The sequence below is a fragment of the Meleagris gallopavo genome, chromosome 5 (assembly GCF_000146605.3).
Source record: "Meleagris gallopavo isolate NT-WF06-2002-E0010 breed Aviagen turkey brand Nicholas breeding stock chromosome 5, Turkey_5.1, whole genome shotgun sequence".
In the NCBI taxonomy this organism is placed as follows: Eukaryota; Metazoa; Chordata; class Aves; order Galliformes; family Phasianidae; genus Meleagris; species Meleagris gallopavo.
Window position 1 is genome coordinate 3,728,561 of NC_015015.2, and position 22,153 is coordinate 3,750,713.

General features: G+C 39.3%; 1 protein-coding gene across 3 annotated transcripts in view; it reads right to left on the reverse strand.

Moving 5' to 3' along the window:
• NELL1 (neural EGFL like 1) overlaps positions 1–22,153 on the reverse strand; it is a 273,232-nt gene that overhangs the window by 53,562 nt on the left and 197,517 nt on the right. For all 3 annotated transcript variants that reach the window (XM_031553393.1, XM_010710718.3, XM_031553394.1), the window contains exon 15: positions 11,416–11,511. In XM_031553393.1, the coding sequence (XP_031409253.1) occupies positions 11,416–11,511 (96 nt within the window). The remainder of the gene's footprint in view (positions 1–11,415; positions 11,512–22,153) is intronic.

The following is a 22,153-nucleotide window of genomic DNA, read 5'->3' on the forward strand; positions in this document are numbered from 1 at the left end:
CACAGAATGAGCATTCGTCAGAAAAACAGACACAAACAAACAAAAACTTGTCACATCACTAAACTTAACTTTTTACAAGGGCCAAGCCAGTTCACAGACATTCTATATTCAGACAATGGTTAAAAGGAAAAAAAAAAGAAAAAAAAAGGAACTATCAACTATCTTTCTAGAAAGTGTAAGCACAATTACTTTTGGCCAAAGAATTGGCCAAAGTCATTTTTTTCCATACATCACCCACAGCGTACAATCACCCGTGCTCCAAAGCACCAAATGGAAATCTAAGGGGGCTTCACAAAACATTTCTTAACTGAAATTCAGTCTTTATAACTGGTCATATAAGCAAGTAAAATAAATGTACTGGCCACGCCTTCTGATTGCTTAACAGCAAAACAGTTTAAGTATTTTTTGAGTGCTTAAGAGAAGAAAGAACTCTCATCAAATTCTTCTGTGCCTGAAAACTTTCATTGGAACTGTGAAAGAAAGGACTGACTGTTGTCAATCCTGGCTACTAATTAAAAAGCAAATAAAAACAGAGCAACCAAAATTGTCTTGGAAATTAGAGCAATCTACTTCATCTCCCTTAAAATGAGGAATACTTACTGCCAAAGTCATTGATGGTTTGGCTGGCCAGTAGACTCTTAAAAAAAAGCTAAGTGGCTGCTGTAGGATAGGGAGATACATGGGATCTAGGCAGAGTTTGGGTGTCTGTCCTCATTTTGCAGCTCAACAAAGAGGCTGACTGCCTACTAACAAGAACATCCAGTAAAATCAGACTATCTCAAGTCAAAAAGGACCCATAAAGATCACAGAGTTCAGTTCCCAGCATGTGTGTGAGTACCTTTACCTGTTCCCGCTGAACTCTGCCATCCACATTGGAAATATCACTACTACTAGGAAAATACAATGAGGACAGTGGATGAGTGTGCTCACACTCACAAATCTTATGCTTGTACTCCACCTAAGAAAAAATCCCATTTAAAACGATGTAACTGCTATCAAAAGCTAAAAGGGCCTGCAAGCTATCACAAATACAGCCATCTATGATGTTAAGGCATGGGGTGCCCCTCCATGCTAACCAGACAGCTATTTCAAACAAGTGATTTCTCTGACAGGCATTGCTAAAGAATGGTTGAGTTGAAATAGGAAATAGGTTCAACTGTATCTTTAATGACCAGGAGTGTTTAGGGCTTTCATTTTATGTCTCACTCAAAAGATAAATGAGTCCCATTCCAAAGATTAGATTGCCAGCATATGGAGAATGTCTCTTCAGAAAAGAAAAAAATCAAATAAGAAAGTGGATTTTACTCTTTCACATAAAAACCATGCCATTTATGTTTGCATCTGAAATGACTGATCTACTTAGTAGATATTACATGTTGAAAGAAATAAATCTGATGTTACGCTGGTTAAGTAGTAGAAAACTCCATCTATTGAACTGAGTTGCTAGATCAGAGCTTCCATTTTCAAAAGACAAAAAAAAAAAAAAAAAAGACTGATGCATAGAGTAAGAAGTCTATTTCTGCAAATGTGAAGGATTGAAGATTTTTATCAGAGCATTATAAAAAGTTAGAAAATAACTTTGACACCCAGCTTCTTGAGGCAGAGTATGTTATTTCACAGCTACCACAATCATAAAGGAACTAGCAAAGAAAACATTCAAGCAGAACAATCCATGTTATGTTTATGCTTCACACATATTTTAAGCACAGCATTACTTCAGCATCTTGTGTATTCTTTCTCTGTCACAGAAAAAAAAAAGCCTAACAAAAGCAACAGGAATCTGCAGTCAATTTGTGAGCTCTGGATCTAGACCAGACTTTAATGCCACTCTTTTCAGGAGATGCATTCATAGGCCTTTCTCACATCCAGTAGGTATTAATCTATTGATTTTTTGGTAATTCACCATCCATAATATATTGGATTATCCAGAATAAAATTCAGAGCTATCTTTGGATACATCATGCACTTTCTGAAGCTAAGTAGAAATTTCACAATCAAACAAACTATAGACAATGAAAACATTTCATCTGATGCAGAAAAAGCTCAGGGAGAGGAAAAAACAAGATTTCAAGCTTCCAGATCAGCAAAACCTTCTATTTTTTTCTAGGTCTGTATAAAGATGTGAGAACAATCTGAAAGAAGAGGTTGTTTTTTCTTGGGTCCGTACTAATTTTAATTCAGCTACAAAGAGTCACTACTTCTGTGGTAGGCTTTTCTTCACTGTAGTGGTGTGGGCAATATTGGTGGTAGGTGGACAGTTGGACTGGATGATCTAAAGAGGTCTTTTCCAATTTTAATGATTCTATGATTCTATAATAACTCAAATCTGAAATGCTGCTAGGAGAAAACCATTCAAAAAGGGTGTTACTCTTACAAAAAATACTCAGAAAAACTGGAATTCAGCTCAATTATAAGTATCACAGAGGATACTTGAGTTAATAAAGAAAAGATGACACTCTTCAGCAAGAGTTTAACTCATTCTCACCCCTACTCCTGGAGCACTATAATTGGATTAGCTATCCTCACTGCACAATCTACATAAGCTATGTAAGAGGGCAAGAGAACTACATCACTTTATTTGCTTTCTAAATATATGAATGTGGACGTGATCTCTTCCTCTGTATGTCAAACAAGTGAAATCAAACTGCAGTGGCTGTTTTTGTGGGGTTGAATTCCTATCCATGTGGAAAAAGATCTCGCTGGTTAGTCTGGTATCTTGGTAGCTGACTTGTTTTTCTGTTGTATCCCTTCTAGCAGCTTCAAATGCCCTTCTGAACCATAGCTCTTCAGAAAAACAAACCAACCAACCAACCCACCTTAAATTAAAAACAAACAAACAAACACAAGAAAGCTGAATTAAATTTCTAACACCTCTACAACATCAGCATGTCATTTTGCTCCATTTCTTCCACGTCACATTATTCCTCAAAGAAATAATGCTGATGGTTCTGATCATTGAGCTACATTTTCTCTCACTACACCTTGATTAACTTCAAAGAGATCACTCGTGAAATACATCAGTATTCACTGTATTAACTTTGGCAGAAATCCAGCTCTGTGTAGTAAGCCTCTGAGCAGCACATTTTTTCTAAGACTGAGTGCTGTACCCAGCTTAAACAGAACCTTACTTGTAGACTAGCTAGTTTCATTTGTACCATAGATCAATGAGTTAAAGGTGGCACGTTTATCATTTATAAATGCAACACAGCTTGTTTCAGGTAAAAACCTCAATCTAAATGTTCTTTTATTTCACTAAAGCAATTTATTTTTCATTTCACACAATTCAACTGCACCAGATCCTGATGCTTTAACACACGTGAAATTCCCCCTGAAGCCAAGAGGAAATGCCTTAAGAAACACAAGTACCTCTCTGAGCAAACTCAGAGCATCTCAAGTCACGCTTCTTGTTTATCAGCAAATTTCAATATTCGCCGTCAAAAGGCCAAAGCAAGAAGGCCACCAGTGGTAAACAAACTCCATAACCTCGGTCTGAGCAATGTTTTTGATCAAAATTTGGCTCTGTAGGCTGCAGAAAGTTCAGAGAGAACACAAAGCTTTCGTTTAAAGCTTAGGAGTTTGCCACATGTTAGTTTACCCGTTTCTTTCAAAACATTATTTTCCTTCTGTACTGCATAATTAGACCTTATGGATAAATAATCACCTAACACTTGGTGTGTAGCAGCAGCTCAAAGAAAGAAAGAAAACAGGAATAAGCAAACCTCTCTTTATGCAGAGATCTCCAGGCATTAAACAGAGTGTAAAGAGAAGTCCTAGCAATTTTTAGCTGCTCAGCTAGTACCGCCCACATTCTTCACAGCATGCTCTTCTCTCAACTAGGGAAGACAGGCAACTCCTTTTTGCTTGCAAACATCGCTTTCATCTTCAGCACTGTGCTCTGCATCTTCCAGGAATGTTACTGAAGCCAGCCATATGGGCAACTCTCTGTTTGCAAAAGTCCCTTCAATCAGAGGAAAAGCACCTTATCCTTTTGACATATGCGTTTCAGAACTGGAAAACAATTCTGAAAGACCTGGGACTGTTCAGTCTGGAGAAGAGAAGGCTGAGGGGGGATCCCATCAATGCTTATAAATATCTCATGAGTGGGAAGTCAAGTGGATGGAGCCAGGCCCTTTTCTGTGATGCCCAGCAACAAAACAAGGGGCAGTGGGCACAAATTGGAACACAGGAAGATCCATACAAACATGAGGAAAAACTTGACTTTGAGGATGACAGTTCACTAGAGCTGTAGACTCGCCTTCCCTGAAGATATTCAAAACCCATTGGGAAACTTTCCTGTGTAATCCACCCTAGGGAACCTGCTTTAGCAGAGGGGTCTGGCCTGGATCATCTCCAGAAGTCCTTTCCAACCCCTATGAGTCTGCGATTCTGTGATTTCCTTCACAAATATATGTGTGCCGATGCCCGAGGAGCACCTCCAGCAGTTTTTGTCAGCAGCATTGGGAGGCTCACTAAGAAGCAGGACACACAGTGCCCACGGCCCCGGGGAAAAACAAGGACTCTCACTCTACTTGGAGGGTTCCCCAAGACTCGTCAGCTCATCACATGTGGCTAGTGAGATGGGAATGAGGCACACAGGGGCTCACTGGATGAGTTCAAGGGAATGACACTTGCAGAGGCACTCAAAGAAGTATAGGGCACGTAAGCATTCATCTGCACCATGCTCTTAGGCTCTTGCATTTTCTTAGACTTCACGGAGTTTATGCAGCCTTGTTCTGTAAAGGGCCTTTTGGAAGTTCAACTTCACCAAAGTTTTCATGTAGAGCTTGTCAGAACCAGCCACTATACTTTAATGAAGGCTATGTTTTTCAGTTCTCATCACATCAAAAAGTTGTCATGTAATTTCAACCAGTTCCATCCATAATGCTATAAAGATAACATCCCTAATTTCAAGACAATTTCTAATAGCTTTCTAATAGACTGAATGCAAGTTGCTACCTTAATCTAAAGGAGATGGCATAATTTTGTTGGGAGCTTTTCCTTCTGTTAATTGCTTCTTAATCACTGGAGATCTAGACAAGCCAGAATCTCTTTCTCTTCCCTTCTAAAAGTACATTCTGTCATTTTCTTCTTAGATTTTTTACAATCTACACATCAGTAAGAAAGATGCAATGAAGGAGTCAAATCTATTGCCCCATTACAAAAGAAAGACACAAAGCCACTGACATCCTGAAGTTGTATCCATTCATTTCTTTAAATATCCCATGTATTTTCATTTCACTGATAATGTACTAAGGAAGAATCAAATATACCAGCTATTTTTATACGCTCTATAATAAGTTCTATTCTCTATAATAAAGATGGTCTTCACAAGATATTAATTCAAGAACACCTAGAACTTGAATTGGGACACAAAGAAAGACAGCCTGCCAAGACACTATTTTAAGGTATTTTTGTGAAAATTTAAGGCAAGAGAACAAAAATATTAAAATCTGGGCTTGGATCTTCTCTGCAGTGTAAAGTGTGATCAACAGAAATTATCTCTTGATTACACTGTACTGTATTAAATCAAATGCAAATTAGATGTCAACTTGCGAAATCTTGCCTTTTTCTTCTTTGAATAATGTTGCATCAGTAATACCTGACATGTACAATTGTCATTTAGACACTGGTGGGGGGAGGAAAGTAGATTTTGAGAAGTTTGAAAGTGTGGAAACCTAGAATAGCATGCACTATCCCAACCAGAGTCAGCAAAATAATACTACTCAATTCCTAAGTACAAGTTTTGTGAAACAAAGGAAACATAAAATAATTTTCTGTGACTTTAAAAAAATAATAATAATAAAAAAAAATCTCTCACCAAGTCTGAAGACTATGAAAGAGAGATTTTATGACCACAAGCCTTACAAGAAAATATTAGAATATTAGAGCCATTTTTTAGCTGGAATGTCAAGATATCATCTCAGCTAACAGTAGAGATTAATATAGCGGTTATTGCTTTCATCAAAAGCAAAAGAAATGTATATACCCAGACACCTGAACATAACAAAAACTACACAGCAACAAAAATATCCCTTACAAAACAAAAACAAAATGAATCTGGTGACTGGTTAATATTTCTCCTGGCCTTTAAACCTCAGTGTTTCCAGTGTTTGAGGCAGTGAAAGCACTATGGAAAACAGCCCAGTCTCCTCATGCTATGGTTAGCTAAGGAGATAAATGGTCTTCTTGATCCGGGAGACTTCACTTTTCTTGGCTTAGCTTGGCACTGTGAAAAAGAACAAACAACTTTTTGCTTCTACTGAGAATTATTTGTTGATTTGCAGACAGATGTCCCCTTGATCCTCAGAGGCCATCTTAATCAGGTTTTTCTAGTAGATATTCTTTCATCTATTCCCTGATATCTTTACAAATGACAGCTTTGTTTCTTCTATCACATTAAGATATCACCTCTTGCCATTTTGCAATAAGCACCACCGGGACAAATGCTGTGAACAGCTTTGCAACAAATGAAGCAGGGTAACCTCAGCCACCTGGAGCATCTGCCTTCTCTGGATCTGTCACACCCTCAGGAGTGTTGTATCAACCACAACCACCATTTTCTGTAATAAGTGAAGCACTGCTCACTTCAACTCTTCCGTGCTGCACTGTATTATTTTTGCCTCGCCTTGCAATGAGAGGCTTTAGAAGGAATCTAATGTAAAACTTTATGCCCGCAGCAGCACAGCTGGTTTGTTTCCCAAAATAAACCTTGCTTCATATTCTACAAAATATCTTTGGATAGAGAAAGGTAGGGAGTTTTGAATTTTATCTTACTGTACTGACTGAAAAGCTCTTCCTCAGTTTTGATTTGAGTTTTGTTTGCTTATATTTTAGAACCAGGTCCCTCAACTGAAATATCTTTGATAGTTACACGCCTAAGGTTGATCCAGCTCAGGAATCAAACACAGCACATGGAAATAGAACTCTCACATTTCTTTCTACCTTCAGGGTCCAAAGGAATACAGACCGTAGGGAGTTTTACCCAGAGGACTGGAGAAAACAGTACATTCCAAGAGAAGCAATTTAAGAGACAAGTACACGAGTACACAAAGCAGTATGCAGACAACAAACAACTCTAGATACTGCAAATAAAATAAACCAAGTAAAAGCCTCCTCATTTTCCTGAGAAATACACAACTTTATCCAACTTGAAGGTATAAGCATAGCAACATTTCATCACCCACCTATGAAAGCTATAACTGCACTGAAGAGTCTCCGAGTAACTAATACAGTCCCACAAGTGCTGATGCTTTTTTCATCCATAAATATAATTATTAGGATTCAGAGCCATGGCACATACTGAAAAATGACTTCTCACTTCAATACCAGACAATCTTTTGCACACACAGTCCGAAACCACACACAAAAGTATAACCTCAGTAATAATCACATCCTGATGCTCCTCTGCCATGCCTCACCCTTGCTTCTCACTGTTTACAACCAGCAGGTAATTTCTCGATGCCATTCACCCATTCTATGAGAAAAATGGGCCCTTTCGCTTTACAAATCCTATAAACACACATGTAGCTACAAAAAAAAAAGCATTTACCTCTCTGAACTCTGGCCAACTCACAGTCTTTCTAACCTGTCAGAATCTTATTCCCCATTCAATATGCACCAACTAAGACAACAGCTTTCACAAGAGATTGGAGCAAAGTTTTGGTGCAATTGCCTTGAATCCCTTTTGGATATGATGCTCCACCACTGCCAAAACCTTCAGGAAAAATACTACCCTTTACTTGACTTGCTCCTAGCTGGGAATCTATTGCTTTAAACCCTTTTGCTGTTTCCTTCTCATTTCCCAAATTCATAATCTGTGCAGAAGATACTGTAAATATGTAGCTTATATTTGAGTAAGAATTAGATTGGGATTCACTGGAACGATTGCCAGGACTGTGTGTTGGAGCGTGGTGTATCTAGCCCAGGATGACCACCTACTTTTCTATGGCAGTTCTTCTCCTGTGCTCCTGTACTGGACACTCACGCTAAACTTGTAGTGCAATTCCAGTAGCTCCCTTACCTGAAATTTCTGCCACTGCTGGTCACCATCCTGGAGCTATATATAAGTCAGTCTGTTTTTCTTAGGATCATGCTCCTGCACATGCATGTAAGTGTTCCAGAAATACCTGCAGCATACTGTCATTTCTAAGTGCTCACTCATCTGTTTACTCCTGCCTATGGATACCTCCCCACATTGTGCTGCCTATCTCACTCTCAGGGCTTTGCCAGTGACAGTAGTGACTGGCATTCCACAAATAACTGAACAATGGCAAAGGCTGTCTCCAAAACCAGCAATGCTACTCCACTATCCTGCGGCTCGCACACTGAGACAGAAGAATAGATCAAGGAATAACGTTGTGGGTCTGTTACTTTTTTGGGTTTTTTTGTTGTTTTTTTTTTTGTTTGTTGGTTGGTTGTTTTGATGCTGCAAAAACATGAGATGGAGAAAACATCACTGGATGGAAGATTAGGGCATTTGGCTCCACACTGCCAACAACTCTCAGAGTATTGTGCCTGCACTCCTCTCTGCACAGCAAAATGTCTCTCAGAAGATTTAACAGAGATCCCTGCCAGGAGCACACCTGGGCTTCAGCCAACAGCATTACATACAGCTAAGGATGCACATCTCCAGCTCAGCAGTCAGACACATACATACTGGAACCACACAGCAAAGTCAGCAAAAATGCTAACATCAAAACTTTCCAGCATAGGCATCCCAACTGTGTTGAATATCATAAATGGTAATGATCACATAGCTCAGTTATTTCAGCCATGGCCAGCTAAACAAAGCAGGCAAAGAAAAAGCTTAATCAGAAAATAGAATCAGATCCTAAATAGAAAATGACAACAGCTCTGTAAAAAGCATCAAGCTACCACTAACAGAAAACAAAGCATTATAAGGAATGGATGAAAAGAGATAGTTGACAGAATCTCTGGACACCAATTTGCAGTTCACACTGGATGCAAAAAGGAAAGGCAGCCCCACAACTGTCTTATGGTAATTCCTCATTTCAGGTAAAGCCAGCTGGCAATAGCTAAATCTTCTTAGCAGCACACTAAATTATGTATTTGTACATGCACCTTAAATGTATATTTTAATTTCACCTTTTCAACTGAGTAAGTTACCAGCATATATTTCACACTTCTCAATTACCTCTGAATTTTTAATTAACCTGACATCATTTCCACCAGGCAGACAAAACCAATGAGCAACACATATTCAGAAGTAAATGCACCTGCTTTTCAATGACCTTTCTAACTGATGGTTCATTTTACCCTCTCCATGATGTTAAAGCCAATTTGAGTCATACAGTTTTAAACCATTGCAGAGCCCTTTCTGTTCACAAATAACATCTGAGGGATTGCTGTGTGGTTGGTTTTGAAGGGCATATTTAAATGCAGCATGGCAAATAGAATGCATTACCAAAACACATCATTGTGCTTCAGACATGCATCAGCTCACCATCAGCTTTCATTAGACAAGATGTTACCGGGGAACGTTTAAGCTTTAAATTAAATTGATGTCCCACCCTTTCACAGTCTTCAGACTATGTCAGTGAAGGAATGCTACCATACGATAACTATATCAACGTGTTTATTTCTAAGATTAAAAAGAAAAAAGCACAGCAAAATTCAGTGAGACTACAGAGGAAGTCTTCACTGAACTACCTCCTGTTCCTGATACCGCTATACCTTCCAGGAGTCAGCAGGTAAGCAAAGGGCCTGCTTCAAAGAGAGTTCATCACCTTTCTACTCCCAACACGTAGTTTTCTTTGTTTTCTCAGGGTCTGTGCCTTCAGATGGCTGAAGCTGTTACCACAGAAACGTGACGTTCACCTAAATATGAATATGGCATAAGGTATATCTGCTAAAGGTTTCAAACATGCTGATACAACTAAATCGTGACAACTTCTAACATCCAAAACTCCACTCGTTTTCAAATCAGTTTTCAGGTTGGATTTCTCAATGTTATCATCATTTGCTTCAGCAGTAGAATCCTGAGAAATCCTAAACATCCCCAAAGAAGAAAAAACGTTCCTTCTGGTTTCAGACTTCCAGATTTTATACACAGTAGCTAGCTCCTTCTGATATACACCTCTAAATTTACTGATATACCCAAGGTACTGTGCCTGCCTGCTGTGTTTCCTTTACTTGGTGTGCTACCTCACATTTTACATCAAAACATAGCCTTCAATTGCAGTTATGTAATCCATTTGTCAATTTTAAACCATCACTTCATCAATTTAAAGACTGTATTCTGGTTAAGAAAGTCCCTTTACAGCCATAAGGAAAAAAAAGAATGCTTTTAAGATTCACAGATGAAAGAACAGTAGGCAGCTGAGCTGAAAGCAGTCCTAAAGCCACTGGCTGCCTGGATCAGCAGGGAACCCTTGGACAATGCAGATACTGGTTATATAGGACCATTTTCATATAGAAAGGACACATACCAGCTATCCAGCATCATTCTGCTTGTACTATGTCCTCTGAATAACAGACATTTTGGAAGGGAATGAACAAACAACATATCAGAGAGGGTGACTAGCAGGATTAGAATGGACTTCTGAAGAAGGTTCTCCTCATATTGCTTGAGCATGAATGCTGTCATTGCTGAATGTCAGCAGCTTGGGAGCTTAGTTCTGTTTAAAACAAATAATCCAAAGGCCATGGGCAAGAAAAAGCAGGATTCAAATTAATTCAAGATGACGAAAATATTAACAGCCTATTTTATTCACAAATCATTAAAAAAAAATCTGACAAATAAAAACTATGGGATTTTAGTATTCAATTATTTAAGTACATTTAAGCTTTAGGAGTTTCCGGAAGCTACTCAAAGCAAATTTGTTGACAATTGGCTTTAAATTACTCTCTATTATACCAGAACAGCCGAGATTTAAAGAGACACTTATACGCTAATTATTTAATTATTGGACAAGCTCTGGGTAAAAAGTGGTTCCAGTCAAAAACTGGCTTTTTAACAGTCATTTCTAGTTTGGTACGTGTTTCATACAAAAAAAATTAAGAATTCCAGTGAAAAGCAAGCATCCGAATTCCGATCTAGTATGCCAATAGATTCAGAAAAAGCAGAAGGTGACCCTGAGCTTGCATCACAGAAATAGGTGTAATAAATGTTTTCTCACCTACCATCCTCTGTAATTAATTAAAAGTGTCCACTGAAAGCCAAAACCAATACACCCCTAATCACTTAACATTTCCTTTGTTTAATATAAGACTTACAATATATTGTTTTTCAGTAAGAGAAAAGCAGCTATGGAAGAATCAAAATACACATCTTCACTGAAAAGAAAACATCAATCAGAATGAATTGAAAGCAACACACAAGGGAAAGCAACTGTTTCTTAATGCAGCACGTCTTATCCCTTGTTACCAAAAAACTGAGTTTCAGCAAAACTTTACCTTTCTCACAATGATTTCCTGTGAATCCAGAAGGACAGACACATTTGTTAGGAGCCACACAAGTTCCACCATATCTGCATCCTTCTTCACAGAATGCTGAAAAATGAAAGGAATATGTGATGCTATTTAGTATATTTTCAAATCTATAATGCATTTGCAAGCTACTAACAAAGACATCCTAATTCTAAACAGAAATAAAAGTATTAAAATTCAATCCAACTGCAAACATAAACAGAAATAAGTCATTTAAATGATATAAGGAAAAATTCAGATTACACCATCGGCAAACCACCAATAAAAGATTAATAACCATCTGGAAGAGGAAAGGGAAAAATATGGCATACATTTTTAATGGGGCTGATCTCTCAGTTATACCCAGTATAAGTACTACAATTTCAGTGCTCAGGTGAGCCACAGAGAACAGGCTGGTCAGACACTGTTAACTGCTTGTTTCTCACTTCTATCCAATGTATTTTATTGAAAGCTCCGTAAACATAGTATTTTCCTTTTGTTTTATTTGGAAGTGCACTTACAAATTACAAGCCTTGAATTAGTGCACATTTTGTGGAATCAAAAAGTGGATTAAGAGGAGGCTTGGGACTGAAAAGAGAAAGGTGTCAAGCATAGGAGAATGCCTCTATTAAAGTGTGATTCTTGACAGAAATGCACAAGTACTTCATAATAGTACATGTCAGATAACTAGGATTTGAAACAAATGATGAATCTCACAGCTTTTCTAGCAAGCACTGTGATATTTCTCAGTTATACATGTTTGGCAGGAAGTCCTCGGTGCACCCACTAACTGTGCAATTCAGTGACACTTTGTATTCTTGCCTTTTGTTGAATGCATATGCAAGAAGGGGGACTGAGGTAAGAGGAAAGGAATTTGCAAGCATCAGGACACGATCAGTTTGGCCCTGCTCACTCTATCAAAAACTTGGTTAAGGCTAAGTGTGGGCCCTGAACCCACAAACACAGTCCTCACTCTCTCCTAGATAGATATTGAACTTCACAAGTTAATCAGTGAGCTTAACTGCACTTATGAGGGAAGTTACAATTAATATTTAAACAGTAGCTCTCTGCATTTAAGCTAATAACAGAACTGAAAAGTGTTTTCTGCAAGCTAAAATCACGGAGTGTTGGCAAAAAGATGTCACAAATGCTATGAAAAAGCCTAAAGTGCTAGATAACAGAATAAATGTTTTAGATTTATTTTCCACTTCACTTAAAAGAAAAATAAAGAGAGGACAGCACTGAGGACTAGGAAGCATCTTTTGTAATGTTTAACTGCTTAGAGGCAAAAGAGCACATCATCTTATCTTCATGGAACTCGGAGACCAATATACTCTAATATAATCTGTAACACATCATACTGTTTTGTGAAGGATAACATGGGGAGAGGAATGCTGAAGTGATTTAGAGAAGATGGCAAGAGGGGAACGTAAGCTCTCCTGTGACTGGCACAAGGCAGTGGTGTGGAGAAAGCACAGTTCTTGTCCAGTAGCTTCCTGCTCATAGACACACACAGTCCACACGTGAATCTGCTGAAATATATCTATTTTGAAACCACTTAAAAGAGCAATAAGGATTAAGAACAGCACTTAGTGATTCTTTCTCATTAAATACTTGTGGAAAAGTATGATTTTGCAGAAAGCTGAAATTAGTAGTACGAAAGAAAACATGAAAAACATGATGAGATGTAAAAGGTGCCTGCTGTAGCTCTTGAGGGAGTTTGCTCACTTCTAGTCTCAGCATACTCAGAAAAGGTGCCAGTTAACTTCATCTACTTTTTTTTTTAATATAATTTGAAAACAAGAGGAAGCAGAGATTGAATTAGTGATAAGTTTCTGCACAACAGCAAAAGAATTGGAGCTTGTGGCAAAGCAGACATAAAGGGCAAAGAAAGAAAAATATAATTAGCTCCACTGAAAAAAAAAAGTGAATAGTTTCTTCACAATATGTACCACATTGAACAGGGAAAGAACTATACCAAGTTCTCAAATAAAGCAATAAAGAATTTAAAATATACATATTTATTTTCTATAACAACCACATATGCGCAGTGAAAGAACAAGCTTCTTAAAATAGAAGTAATAAAGGTCATAAAAAAAACCAACATTGTCTATAACAATCACACAAGTCCACTGGAAGTCCTCAGAGCTGAGAAGAGAGGCATTTATTGATGGGGCTTGAGTAAGAGCGCTCACACTTTGCCACCATAACCAATACAGTGCAATGTTTGCTTCCTACAATACATCTATCCTGAGGCACGCACAGTGTGCTCGCGTTTTGTTTTGTTTTCTTTTAAAATAAATAGGAGAAAAAGGTTTCTGGGTTTCTGAGATGAGATTGGAGATCTTTTAAGTGCAAAACTTATGTTCCATCTGCAGCAGGGGAGTCTTGACACCTGCAGGCACTGCTAGGCATGATGTTGACATCTGGAAGAGAAATTGGGATGCCTGCCATGGGTCCTCCTGATCCTTCCTGCTTACCAATCCCCGAGCACACCTCCTGTGTGCATATGCAAACGTGACAGAGCTCTTGTTAAGCCTTTTGAAATTCATCTCTCCTTTACGTACCATATCATGTAGTAATTTCAACTTATTAAAAAAAAAAACACAAAAATATACAACAAACAAAAAGCTATAGGGATCACAGTGTTACAAGTTCCTGTACAGCCCAGTATGGAGGAGACACCCAGGCAGTAGCCTGTCACAGGGATGTCAGAATGAGGATGCATGAGGTGGAAGAAGTTGGGCAATGACTGAAGAAGGAAAGAATTTAATGCTGTTTTTCAATTTCTGTAGAAGCTGAAAAGGTCCCTGCAATCCAGACCAGCTGTTCTGAATGGCTTGTTTTTGGTTGCTCAGGCTTTGGTGGCTTTGGGGGAGGAGGTTGTTTCTTTCTTTTTATGTTAGAAAAGGAAATGCCAAGGCAGACGTCCACAATTATCCTGCTGTTCCTCAAATGGCTCTTCTACAAACCCTCTAATTCCTGTATTGTAGGTCTGCAGGAAGAGAGAACATCAAAACCACAAATCTGTGAACACAGTTACAAAATCAGCACGTTTGTCTGAAGGCTACTTTTCTTAACTGTCAGAAATAAGAGCTCAGGCAGGGCTGATAGCACAGCTCTGAATGTTAAAAATGCTCAAAATCCATTATAACAGGAACCCAATTTCAATTGCTTGTAATTTGACCAGCTTCACTCATTTGAACTTTCTGCTCTAACAGATTTCTGCCTCTGACTGAAAACTTTCAGAATATTTTATCAAAGTTAATTATTTCCCAGCAATGACGTTTTTCCTTTGTACTCTCAGTAGGAGGAAATCAATTAAGGAAAATCTTTACATTACTTCTGTGCTTACACCTTATTCACAGAACAGAGGATCCAACAGGGAGCAGCAGTGACTGAACAGTAAATCAACTGGAGTGTCCATGCTCTCATAAAACTACCTGCTTTGGTGCTTATGGTTTGTCATACATCTTAGGGGCTGAGAGATCTATGACTTGCACTGTAGTTTAGACCCTCCAATATCAAAACTCTATTATGGCTGGAAAAAGTACCAATTGTAGAGCTACCAATTACAAACCTTGACTGTAGTCTCCCTCCTGCTCAGAAAAAGCTAACGCAAGAAAAATAAATCACAGTTCAATCATTCTTCTAATGTATTCCCATAAGTAGATCCTGCCACTGAAAGTATTTTCAGTCTGGAAATCTTGTTGAAAAGGACTATGGTTACTGAATTTGCAATAAAGGTTTTGTGAGGAAAATTAAGAGAAGATGCCATTACAGTAAAGACTATGACAGGAAACCTTTGTTGTAAAGTCATATTCTGTACGTAAAGGAAACAGAATCTACTAACGTCAAGAGATTTCTGCCCAAGTGAACGTTACTCTCTGTAATGCTAATGGATTTCTTCCTCCACAGTCAAACCCTTTATCATATAAAGATCCTTCCTAAATAGATAAAATTTCTCTGCAGAGGAGCTGGATTTTTGAAGTATTTCCTCCTTGATAGATTTGTCAAGTACGAAGCAATCAAAATGATGAATCTGCTCAATTTGCCATTTTTGTGAAACGTTGCAGGGACAAGAAATTTTTACATTACAGCTCCACAAAAAAAAAAAAAGCAGCAGGAATACACCCACGTACTTGGCAACACATCCTGCACATGCTCAAGCTGCACACCCACAGTCAACTTATTTATGGAGTACAGGCCCATCCAGATAAATACAATTATCTCCATTCCCAGTTGATGGTATAATGGACATCCCCAAGAACATGAGCAAATATTTGAACTCACAAGTAACTGTCCAGAATGGATAGTCATTGCTTTCTCTTCATCTCAGCAGCACCATGAAGTAACAAGTCCAATGTTCTAAGAGCATCTGTACAATTTGTTTACTAGGCAGCAGTCCTCTTCAATTTGACAGCACAGAGGGTAAAAGAGGTTCAATAACGAGTGCTTTAGCAATGGGTTCTCAGTTGGCAGCAGCAATTGCAACACAGCTGAAGGTGAGCCCATGCCCTCTATATGGCACACAAAATATCACCTTCTTTGCATTTTTGACCCCAGAGTACTGGGTGCTCACATTCATCCGAATCCACAGCTGGCCTCACAATAACATCAGTTTCAGTATGTAAGCAGATACAGCAAAGAGAGGAATTTGTACTTCATAGTCAAACGCAGGTAATGAAGCCATATAATACTGTTTTACAATTAAATCTACAGCCACTTTCTAGAAGATTTCAATTCCGAACTTCAGCCTGCCACTTACACTTATTCAAAGATTATGTACTGGTACAGGGAGTTATGGAAAAAATATCAGCAAATTCATCTTTTGCAGGTGCCCAGTGCAGGCTTCTGCTGAGTGCTGAATTCCCTACCTGAAATGTAGAACACAGCTCCTTCCAGTCACTGCCTCGGCAAGCACTGACCCTCACTTTACATCATCTCTGTTTTCCTCCTAAATCAGCAGATTTCTGGAGACTGCTGCACTGGGTATATAAAAGAGAAAGTCGTATTGACTTCTCAGCTGCATTTGAAATGCCATCTTACTGATTTATTTTCAATGAGGTGGTCTGTAAAATGGTGGTTTTTGTCTGAATTCCAAGTCTACGTGCACATCAAGTGAAAAAAGGGACATTCAGGAAAGGTGAGGAAAGGGTCAGGCACAGGCAGCATGGATAAAAAAAGCGTGCTGACTTTTGGAAGAGATGGAGTACCTGAGCCACACAAGCAATTTGATAATCAATTGATGGAAAGACCACAATTTCATTAGCTGATTGAATTTTCTCAGCCAAGTACACACAAGGTCGTAGCTGATAACAATCCAACTGTGTTAGCCAAATATCAGAATAATCAGAAGATACCAGTTGCTGAGGTAGGCTTAGAGGACAGCTGAGAAAGCAAGGAGAAAGCACGCAAACAAAATAAAGAGTGCAGGAGAGGTTCTACTCTTTTTCTCTGTACTCAAGTGTGATGGTATCATTTATAAAAGCACAAAACTCTCCTAGGTTCAGTGAACTATAACCGCTGGATGTAGGGTGACTTATTTAACACAAAGTCTGCCAAATGCCACTGCTGCCCTTTTCCAGCTGGCTGGAGTCAGAGAAGGCCATATCTGGCAAGAAAAAACATTGTGCAAAAGAATTGAATGGAAAGTTTTCATCTTATGTTGGAGTAGAAAGGGGAGTGTGGATCAGCCTGACAATCAGCACATGAATACATCTGATACCAGAAGACAACTCCTCAGACAGGCAGCTCCTCACCTTTGCGAGTGACTTCCTTCCTAATTTACACATGAGAATTCATACACGGTATGCATGAGGGTTAGATCAACTCAGGAAGAGCCTATAAATCTCAGACAGTTGATTCTAAAACTGTTATTCCTGATTTATAGAGACTACACATGTAAGAGTTACATTATATACAAAATTGAAATGAGTATAATGCCTACCCACTTAGTCAAATCCTGCAAGTACAAAAGTATTACTTTAAGTTAAGTATGAACAAAGATCAGTGACCTTGAAATTTGGGTTTGGAAAAGCGTTTGATCAAAGCACTCAGAAAAACATGAAGGAATTCATTCAAACTTGGGGCAGTGCACACTAAGAGTGAAGGAAATGGGCAAACAGAAAAATATCTGGAAGGATTGTAAGTAATAATGAATATAACAGGTAGGAATGATGGGTAAATATTGTAGTACGCGTGTATGCATGATTTTATCTGCTCATATATTTGCATATATAGTATTTACCAAAGCAGTAAACTACTGTAAAGATTAACATTAGATTATTTTAGCTGCTTTGACAGTCAATCTTTTCAAGTACCTACTGCTTTGTCACACAGCACTTTCGAAATTAAGACTGAAGTGAGTTTGGAAGCCTGAGCGTATCTCTCAAAAGGCACTTAACTCTTAAATGCAGGCCCTTCCTTTGCTGTTAAATGATGTTAAATTCTCTTGGTGTTTTGCTTGACTGATACGCAATCAAGTTGTGGCCATTTGTACTGCAGAAATAAGCTGTTCGTCTGAGTGCTTGCAGGGTGGCCTCAAGTGCTGTTTGGCTGGAGATACTGGTGGATTTTTTGTTGGGTTTTTCTGAAGAATGAAACATCAACTCCTTTAAAACTAGTACAATGAATCACAACGATAAACATTATTTCCTTTGTATTAATACAATAATAGAACTTCCTTTTGGATGTGAAAGTTATCCATAGCGATTAATAAAATTTTCACCTAAAATGTTTTCTAATGAACAAGAAATGGCATACCACACTGCTGGGGTTTTCCTTTGTAGCACATCAACATAATGTGTATATTCCCATTTTCTTTCTTTCTTTACTAAAAACTGTAAGTATTACAGCAATACTTTACACTTTATCAAAACCTAACTGGGAAAACTAAAGACAATAAATTATCACAACATGGTGCAGTTCTGTTTGTCCCAACATACAGCAGCAGAGGAGAGGGAATATATGAACTTTCTAATGTGCTTCCACTTCAGCCACGATACAGTTGCTCTCAGTCTCTTCAGAAATCAGTTGTGCTTAATCAGTCCCAATTTAAAGATAAAGAAACACATTCTAGAAATACAATATAAGCATTTTCCCTTGCCTAATCTGATGCATTATCACAGCCTTAACAAAGCCTTGATTAAAATCCCATTGAATTTGCTGAAAAAACTCAGAATTCAATAACCAGTGCAAACAATCGTAGGTCTATTAGAACCCAGTGCAGTATATGGAACATTCAGACAACCTAAAAACAGTTTTCTTGCAGTGCACATGACATTCTGTGTGTGTCTCCAGTTCTCTGGATCCCAGCACTCTGCTCCACATTCTTTCAGCCTACGACTAACAGGATTCTACCCAAGTATCACATATCTACAGACTACAGGCCCAGCGTGAACTTAAGTTGGCAAGGGATGCCACAAAGAACAAAAAAGGCTTCCACATACATCATAACCAGAAAAGGAAAGTCCAGGAGAGCGTACCCACCCCTAATGAGTGACACAAGCAAGCTGGTAATGACAGGTAAAGACAGACAAGGAAAAGGCTGAGGTACATAAGCTTTTTGTCAACTATCTGGACTTCAGTGAGGCCTTTGATGTGGTACCCCACAACATCCTTTTCTCCAAATTGCAAAGATATGGATTTGATGGGGGGACTGTTCAACAGATGAAGAACTGGCTGCAGAATCATAAAATGGCTCGAGTTGGAAGGGACCTCAAGGATCATAAGCTCCAACCCCACTGCCACATGCAGGGCTGCCAACCTTTACATTTAATACCAGCCCAGGCTGCCCAGGGCCCCATCCAACCTGGCCTTGAACACCTCCAGGGACAGGGCATCCACAAACCTCTCTGGGCAGCTGTTCCAGCACCTCACCACTCTCTCTGTAAACAACTTCCCCCTGACATCCAACCTAAATCTTCCCTCCTTCAACTTCAAACCATTTCCCCTTGTCCTGCAGTTATCTACTCTTTCAAAGAGTTGATTCCCCTCCTGTTTGTAGGCTCCCTTTAGGTACTGAAAGGCTGCAATGAGGTCACCCTACAGCCTTCTCTTCTCCAGGCTGAACAAGCCCAGCTCCCTCAGCCTGTCTTTGTAAGGGAGGTGCCCCTGATCACCTTTGTGGCTCTCCTCTGGACCCTCTCCAACAGCTCCTGGTCTTTCTTGCATTGGGTGCCCCAGACCTGGACACAGTACTCCAGATAGGGCCTCACAAGGGCAGAGTAGAGAGGGACAGTCACCTCCCTGTAACTACTTGCCACCCCTCTTCTGATGGAGCCCAGGATGCCATTTGCTTTCCGAGCTGCAAGAGCACACTGCTGGCTCATGTTCAGTTTTTCATCCCCCAAGAATCGAGTAGGATTGAGCCCAGAGAGTGATGGTCAATGGCTCCATGTCTGGATGGAGACTGGTGACAGATGGTGTCCCACAGGGGTCAGTTCTAGAGCTGATACTCTTTTATATCTTTATCAGTGACCGTGACAGTAGGGTCAAGCGCACCCACAGCAAGTCTGCTGATGAGACCAAGCTGTAGGATGTGGTCAACACACCAAAGGGACCAGATGCCATCCAGAGGGACCTAAACAGGCTTGAGCAGCAGGCCCAGGCGAACCTCATGAAGTTCAACAAATCCAAGTGCAACCTACTGAAAAAGACCTGGGAGTACTGGCGGATGGGAAGCTGATGTGAGCCAGCAATGTGCCCTTGCAGCCCAGAAAGCCAATTATATCCTGGGCTGCATCAAAAGAAGCATGGCCAGCAGGGCGAGGGAGGTGATCCTGCTGCTCTGCTCTGCACTGTGAGGTCACATCTGGAGTACTGCATCCAGTTGTGGAGACCTCAGGGCAGGAGAGACATGGACCTGTTGGAGCGTGTATAGAGGAGGGCTTCAAAAATGATCTAAGAGATGGAACATCTCTCCTATGGGGACAGGCTGAGAGCTGAGGATGTTCAGCCTGGAGAAGAGAAGGCTCTGGGGAGACCTGAGTGCAGCCTTTCAGTATCAAAAGGGCACTATAAGAAAGAATGGGCCAGACTGTTAAGCAGAGTCTGTTATGATAGGACAAGGAAAAGTGGTTTCAAACTTAAAGAGGGTAGATTTAGGTTGGACCTAAAGAAAAAAGTCTTTCACAGTGAGGGTGGTGAGGTACTGGGACAGGTTGTCCAGAGAGGTGATAGATGCCCCATCCCTGGAGACTTTTAAGGTGAGGTTGGATCTGACCCTGGGCAGTCTGATCTAGCTGTGCATGTCCTTGATCATTGCAGGGGAGTTGGACTAGATAATCTTTAAAGGTCCATTCCAACTCTAAGGATTCTATGATTCTGTGATTTCACTTTTTTGCTTTACCTAGACCACCTGATTGGGGCCTTCACCAATAAAGCATAACTTTATTTACCTGTAAGAAGTAGCATTAAAGATACTCTATGCAATTTAATAAAAAGATAACTAGCAATCTCAAAAAATCATCTTCAAAAGTATGTTATTAAAAAGAATAGAATATTGAACAGCCATTAAAAGAAAACACCTAGCATCTATAAAACATCTTGTGGTATTTTTGAAGAGCATTATGTCTTGAAATTATAAAGAAACTTCAGGAATTGCATTTTTACTTGTGGCTGGAAGTAAGCACGTTACTTTACAGTGTTAGCAGTATTATTGTAAAATCTGCTGCAGTCTCTCAAGCTCAACAGTTGAAACTGAAAACAAGTACTTGTTTCGATAGCTAAACCCTATGAATAATTACTTGATTTACGACTCCACTTCCTATGCAGCTACCAGATAGCGACAACACTGGAAGGTAGAAGAAAATATGAAATAAAACAACACTGGCTCTCCTGGTGGATCAAGGATATGTAAAGACATCCTATGAAGACATTACTAGACACGGAGGAGTAACTTTAAACAAACACATTAGAATTTAGGTGTTACTTCTCATTGTCTTAACATTATGCTTCTGCTGTGCTGCAAGGAACATTATCTCTGAAAACATTTTTTAATGGGCTTTTGCATCATCTTTTAAATCACACCAATTCTGCCAAGCCATTTTACCCAAAATAAAATGCCTTTTTCAAAGGATGATTGCATTTTGTTGAACACAACACATGAAAGATGGGAACTGTCAGTTTCAGAGATCAGAATCCTCTGGCAAGGAAGGTCTCGCTTAGCCTGTTTGTTTTCCTGTTGTACAAAGCGTTCAGAGCTCATACACAATACCCATCCAATCTTCACTCCTTATCAAGAAAGATGCCATGTCAGATGTAGATGTTTTACCACGAAGGAAAAGTAGTAAGAGTTAATCTCCATTTGTAAAATCCAGCTTACCTTGCAGTCTCTAACAGATAAAGGACTGTATTCACTAAGAGATCGCCAAGCCGGCAGCCAAGAGATGAAAAGCTCTGTATCCCATTAGCAATACCCCAGGGTATTCTGTCTCAATCATATCAAGTTTATATAAGGGAAAGCAAGAATGATAAAGAAAACAATGAAGGGAGAAAAAAAAAAAAGATTAAATTACATTTCTAAGGCGTAACACAGCACTTAGGTCTGGCACACTCTTTTACTCTTCTTCTGACCTCTGCATTTGTTGGATTAAAAGGAGAAGGCAAATAACTATTAATAGGATGGAAATAATGTCAGTGCTTATCTGCATTTTCAATTAGAAGGCTCTACAGTAGCTAAAGCATTACCAGAAAAGCAACGTTTTCTTGAGGGGGGGAAAAA